Source organism: Propithecus coquereli, unplaced genomic scaffold (assembly GCF_000956105.1).
Source record: "Propithecus coquereli isolate 6110/MARCELLA unplaced genomic scaffold, Pcoq_1.0 Scaffold3, whole genome shotgun sequence".
Classification (NCBI taxonomy): domain Eukaryota; kingdom Metazoa; phylum Chordata; class Mammalia; order Primates; family Indriidae; genus Propithecus; species Propithecus coquereli.
In genome coordinates, this window is record NW_012148618.1 from 19,477,167 (window position 1) to 19,484,332 (window position 7,166).

Below are 7,166 nucleotides of genomic sequence, written 5' to 3' on the forward strand. Positions count from 1 at the left end.
TGATTCAATCTTGGTAGGTTATTTTTTTTAGAAATTTATTCATTTCTTCTAGGTTATCCAATTTATTGGTATATAATTGTTCATAGTAATCTTTTACAATCCTTTTAATTTTGCAACATCTGCTGTGATGTCTTCCCTTTCATGTCTAATTGTATTTAATTGAGTCTTCTCTCTTACTTTTATTAGTTACCTTAGCTAAAGATTTCTTAATTTTGTTGATCTTTTCAAAAAGAAACAATTCATAGTGTCATTGATTTTTTTTCTATTGTTTTCTCTTCTCTATTTCACTTATTTCTGCACCGATCTTATTTCCTTCTTTCTGCTAAATTTTGGCTAAGTTTTTTCTTCTTTTTCTAATTCCTTGGAGTATAAAGTTAGGTTGTTTATTTGAGGTCTTTCTTCTTTTTTAATGTAGGCATTTATCACAAGAAACCTCCCTCTTGGCACTACTTTTGCTACATCCCATGAATTTTGGTATGCTATGTTTTAATTTTTGTCTCAAAATATTTTCTAATTTCTCTTTTGATTTCTTCTCTGACCCATTAGTTGTTCAAGAGTGTGTTAATTTCCATATATGTGTGAAAATACCAATTTCTCTTCAGCCATTAAGTTCTAGCTTCTTTCCATTGATATTTGGTATGATTTCAATCTCTTAAATTTGTTAAGACTTGTCTTATGACCTAATGTGTGATCTATCCTGGAGAACATTCCATGCACACTTGAGAAGAATATAGATTTTTAACTTCAATTGCATACAAATACTCTACACTTTTATTTTTCCTCCTTCACACTTCATGTTATTGATGTCACAAATTATATCTTTTTTGTATCCATTAACATTTGTATCCATTGTGTATTCATTAACATATTTTTATAGTTATAGTCATGCACTGTATAATGATGTTTCGGTCAACAAAAGACCACATATATAACAATGATAGAATAAGATTATAATAGAGCTGAAAAATTCCTATCACCTAGTGATGTCATTCTAAGGAATTAACTATGGGAGTTGTTAGAACTGGGACAGGAAGGTATAGCTGAAGAGGAGGCAAGCAAAAAGGAAACTACAGGAGAACACCAAAAGGTTTTCATTAATAGAGAAGAATGTTCATCATGGATTATCTGTTTACAAGTAAATCTATAATGAAAAAACAAACAAACCTAGCAAACCAGCAGGAACATGTTTGTGAAAAGAGTGACACCTCCTTAAGAAGAACTTCAGACAGGCCCTACAAGAGGTATTCCAGAGGAAGGCATTGTTATCATAAGAGATGACAGCTTCATGTGCATTATTGCCCCTGAAGACCTTGGGACAAGATGTGGAGGTGAAAGACAGTGATATTGGTGATCCTGACCTTGTGTAGGCCTAGGATAATGTGTGTGTTCATGTGTCCATTTTTAACAAAAAAAGATTACGAATAAAAAAAGCCTTTTTAATAGAAAAAAAGCTTATAAATTAAGGATACACAGAAAAAATATTTTGTACAATTGTACAATATGTTTGTTTTTAAGGTGTTATCACAATAGCCAAAAAGTAAAAAAAAATGTAAAAGTTTATAAAACAAAAAAGTTACCATAAGCTAAGGTTAATTTACTATTGAAGAAAAAAATTTTTGAATAAATTTAATGTAGCTCAAGTGTATAGTGTTATAAAGTTTACAGTAGTGTCCTGTAATGTCCTAGGTCTTCACATTCACTCACCACTCACTCACTGACTCATTCAGAGCAAATTCCAGTCCTGCCTGCTCCATTCATGGAAAGTACCATATAAAGGTGTACCATTTTTTATCTTTTATATCATATTTTTACTGTACCTTTTCTATATTTAGGTCCACAAATATTTATGATTGCCTACAGTATTCAGTACAGTGACATGCTATACAGGCTTGTAGCATAGGAGCAATAGGCTATACCATATAGCCTACATGTGTAGTAGGCTATACCATCTAGGTTTGTGTAAGTATGCTCTAAAATGTTTGCACAATGATGAAATCATCTAATGATACATTTCTCAGAACATTCTCATCATTAAGTAATGCATGACTATAGTTTTTATACTTTTGTCTTTTAACTTCTATAACCAGAATTAAAATTTATTTATACACCACTGTTACAGCATTACAGTATTATGTATTTGACTAGATATTTACTAGTGATCTTTATACTTTCATATGCTTTTGTGTTACTGTTTAGTGTCCTTTTGTTTCAACTTGAAGGACTCCCTTTAGCATCTCTCGTAAGGTAGGTCTAGTGGTAATTAACTCCTCAGCTTCTGTTTATCTCAGAAAGTCCTACAGTTCTCCTTCATTTCTAAAGAATAGTTTCACCAGATATAGTATTCTTGGTTGAAAATCTTTTTTCTTTAGCATTTGGAATATATCAAATTCACTGATAGTCTTATGGGGGTTATGAGAAACCTGCTGATAGTCTTTTACATGACAGGTCTCTTTCCTATTACTGCTTTCAAAATTCTCTTTGACTTTCAACAATTTGATTATAATGTATCTTGGTGTTAATTTCTTTATGTTCCTCATAGTTGGAGTCCATTTGGCTTCTTGAATCAGATGTCCATTTTCTTCCCTGATTTGGGAAGTTTTGGGTCATTATTTTTCTAAATAAGTTCTCTGTCCCCTTTTTTTCTCTCCTTTCTCCTCTTTGAACTCCCATAATGCATGTATTGGTCTCACCAATGGTGTATGATAAATCTCTTGTGCTTTCATCACTCTTTTTAATTCTTTCTTTCTTTTTGTTCATTTGTATGGATAATTTCAAATGTCTTTGAGTTTGCTGATTTTTGGTCTTCTGATTGATCACACCTGCTGTTCAACCCCTCTAGCGAATTTTTCTGTTTAGTTATAGTATTCTTCAGCCCCAAAATTTCAGTCTGGTTCTTTTTTATATTTTCTCTCTCTCTCTCTCTCTCTCTCTCTCTCTCTCTCGATTTTCTAATTTTGTTCATGGATTGTGTTCTTGAGCACACAGAGCATTTTATGATGGTTATTATGATTTCTTTGTCAGGTAATTCATGCAACTCTGTTTCTTTAGGATCAGTTTCTGGCGATTTACTTTGTTCCTTTCTTTGGACTATGTTTCCATGCCTCTTTGTGTGTCTCATAATTCTGCATTGCAATGCACACATTTGAAAAACTGCCACCTCTCCCATTCCTTATGAGCTGGCTTTGTACAAAGGAAGAGCCTCACCAACCATCCCAGCTAGAGATTCTGGGGACCTCTAAAACCTTTTGTGAGGGATGTGACTTCTCTGGGCCTATGTGTTCAATTTTTCAGTTAGACAGGTTTGCTAATTTTTTAGGAGCTTGTAATCTCTTTCTCCCTCTGTCTGTGTCACTGCAAGTTCTCTGGTTTTACAGCAGCAAGCCACCCCACTCTCCCTTGCTCTCAATGGCCACCGAGCATCCAAGATATGCCAGCTTCCCACCAGTGCCCAAAGTCAGGCAAGGCAGATACCAGTCCATCAGGCATCCCTCCAAAATGCCAAAATGCTAGATGCACACATGATTCCTCTTCTTCTCAAGGGAGAAGCTTCAAGTTGTGCACCTTTTCCTTATTGCACTGAGGATTACCAGCTGCAGCAAGCTACCCTGTACTCTTCTTCATTCTCAGAGGCTTCTAGACGTCCAAACTATGCTGGTTCCATCAGTGCTCCATGTGAGACAAGATACAAACCAGTCCCTCGGGTATCCCACTGAAAATCCAGAACATAGGATGCATTCTCCTCCCTACTTTCCCTCACCCCCAAGAGAGATGTCATAATATAGGGCATTCTGTCCTGGCACCAAGCTATGCTGACTTGGGGAAGGGGCTGGTGCAGGTAACGTGAGATTGCTCTTCTTACCCATTTCAACATGGCTGTTCTCAGCTCTATGCTCACATAAGGTACTGAAACTTCTTAACTGGATTCTGTAATTCTCATAAATGTATTTTGGTTCAGTGTTTCTGTCAGGGAATTAGTACTGGGATTTCCTATTTTGCCATCTTACTGATGTAACCACTCAGTGGGCTTTTACTGCATCATTCTCCTTCTCCAAAACTGCCAATGCCTCTCCATTGTCTGACAAGTTAGGCATTTTGGTCTATATTCCAACCTTATATGATAGCTCTAACCTACCTTTCCAGAGTCATTTTCTATCTATAGGCATCCTCTGTCCCAGCCACACATCTTCTGTTGATGTAATACCATTCTATTACCATCTTCTCCAGTGGTTCCTTCACCATACTCTTAATGTCCCCTTTTTGAAATTCTGCCTTCTATCAAGGTTCACCTTACATGTCAGAATCTACAAGTAGTTTTCTCACTTTGCCTCAACCAGATTAACCTCTCTATCCTGAGAAACTCCATATGCTTTGGTTGAATCATTCTTATCTCATTCAGCCTTACATTACAGTTATTTAAGCACCTGTTTTATGAAATTATCAGCACCCCGAGAGTAAGGACTATGTATGGGATACTGAACAGTAGTCAACTGTGAATCCCTGTACTTCCGTGTAGTAGGTATTCATTTAATTCATTGAATTGAATTGAGAAGGGCAGAAAGTGGCTGTCCTCTACTTGATACTCCAGGGTGGCCTCCCACGCTAACCCCTTCACTGGCCTTTATTTAGCATGTCCTACAACAGCTGGAAGGCCCAAGAAAAAGCAAACGCTTAGCCTTGAACACTATTTATACCAGGTTTTTGATGTCATTCAGAGGATCCTCAATAGAACAACATCCTGTGAAACCTGTAATGAGAAGTCAATGATACCTTGCCTTCAGGATCCACCAGGAGAAGATGTTTTGCTTGGCCTCCCTGTAGTCCACTCAGCACATATTGGCCAGGGGATGTTGCACTCTCTCGAACCAAAAAGTCCCCATCCTTTACCAGGAGGCTCTCTGCCGCCTTCCTGCTCAGCTTGCCGTGGTAGCACTCTTCACTCCACAGCTGCTGCTTAATGTGTGGCAAAGAATGTGGGCTGGCAGTCTGGGCGGTGGCACCTGGCCCAACAGTTTCTGGTGGCTCTGAAGTCAGAACACAAAGAGAGACATAGCCAGGTTACCTCCTCATCCATCCATTCATTCATACACTCGGCAAATATAACTTGAGGTCCTACTGTGTGCCAGACACTGTTTAAATAACACTGTTTCTGGAACAAATGAGATTTTTGCTTTTAGAACTCCCCTAATTTAATGGTAGATCCAAACGTTGCCTTTGGCTTCTGTTACCGGGAAAGTCTTGCCCAGGTGCAGGAGTTTTTCTTTCAGATGAGAAATGGAACCAACCCATGAGAACTGCTTTTATAACTGCAGAGAGAGACTCTTTATGTCCCAGGGGCTGCTTGTTAAAGAGAAAGAGACTTGTGCTGTACCTGCATTATAGATAACTTCTGCAACATTTCCAAAGTCTTTGAAAATAGCTATGATAACTTGGAGCTATTAATACATTTTAGTATTTAACATTTTTTTTTCTTTTTTAAAATATATCAAATTACTAATGTGCTTCTAGACATTCTTCTGGCCAAAAACTTCAAAGCTTTGCTAAACCTCATAGCATTCCTATTAAATGACCACTCTGTTTTTTGTGTCTTTCACCTGCCTGGAAAAAACAGAGTTGATGAAGTAAAAGAAGACAAATCATCAGGGAGGCATGGCCTGAGGTAGCTCCCCAAGGCTCTGCAGAAGAAGTGTTGTCCAGAGTTGAGAGCACTGAGAATGAGAAGGTATATCCAGTTAGCACTTAATAGTACTATTGACACTGATAGTAATAAAAAAATATCCCATTTATTGAGTTTGATAGGAACTACTAAATGCTTTACATAAATTATGTTGTTTAACTCTCAAAATTAGACAGGCAAGGAAATGGACTTTTGGAAAGATTAAGTGGATTACTTACAGTCACACTACTATAATATGTTGTAGATCTGGAATTTGAGACAAAGTCTATCTGACTCCAAATCCCACGTTCTTAATCATCAAACTCTAAGGCCTTTGCCTGGGATATGAAAATCTCTTAATTTTCAAAACTGATCTAGCCACTCTATTTCTGTCATACTCACAAAGGTCCCTAGTAGACAGCAAGGCTAGCAGGATGATATATAGCATCTCTGGAAGTAATAACATAAAATTCTTATGTCTGAATCCAGGTAAAAACTGTATGTTTAATATGGCAAATTTTCCAGGAAAATAACCATGGAAACTAGACTTCGTCTTAAATGCAAAGGCTCTTTTGCATAGACACCAACTTTCACCTTTATTAATGCAAAGAAGTGCTTATATGTCCTTAAGCAAGGGTCTCACAAATGAGAAATTCTCTTGATTATGAGTTTTATAACTTATACATGACCATCCCATGAAGTCACTGGTGTTGGCAACCTGTCAGTGTCCTATAGACATAATTCAATTCTCCTACTGTGTTATGGTTTTGTCCCTACTTAAGGGCTTCTTTCTGCATAACACAGTTCTGATTCACAAATATATCTTTTTAAAAACATTTTTAGTTTAAATCTAACAGCTGGAAATATTCTCCTTTACAAACAAACAAGTCTTTCTATTATTGGCAGAATTAGCCTGCCAAAATGTGTACAGATTTGATGAATAATACTAGTAGTTGGCCTTAGTGCTGTCTGTTTTCAGGCACAATGGAGGACTTCCAATGAGTAGTTGTGTGTGTTTGTGGGTGAGAGAAAGTGTGTGAGCGTGGGAGGGATGCACACAAGCCAAGCGTGTGTGCGTGTGGGTGCATACATCATAATGCGTGATGGCTTTTGGTTTATTCTGAGATTATTGTGAAGAGCTTTTGGACAAGGACAAAACAAAAGAAAAACAGACATTATATCATCCTGAAAAGAGGCAACAGATCATGGGCCAGCCAGAGGATATGGACAATGTTTTCCTAACGTAATTTCCCAAATGAGCACAAAGACAAGATACACTGTGCTGGGAGATTTCAATCATCCAAACATTTGCTGAAAATCTAATTCTTCTAAAAGCAGAATATGTGACAATTTTTAAAATTTTGTTTTAATTTTAAAAGCTATGCGTGCTAATTTTTTAAAATCTAGGAAACAGAAAAACAAAATAAATCACCTATGGTCTTATCACTAAATACAACCATTCTTAACATTGTGGTACACTATCCATTGCTCCTTTTTAATGTAAAATTAACTT

The 7,166-nt window shown here is 36.8% G+C and overlaps 1 protein-coding gene across 1 annotated transcript in view; it reads right to left on the reverse strand.

Moving 5' to 3' along the window:
- The window catches only part of SHC4 (SHC (Src homology 2 domain containing) family, member 4), a 121,123-nt gene that overhangs the window by 5,043 nt on the left and 108,914 nt on the right, over window positions 1-7,166 (reverse strand). The window contains exon 11 of the mRNA XM_012649224.1: window positions 4,768-5,021. Within this exon, the coding sequence (XP_012504678.1) occupies window positions 4,768-5,021 (254 nt within the window). The remainder of the gene's footprint in view (window positions 1-4,767; window positions 5,022-7,166) is intronic.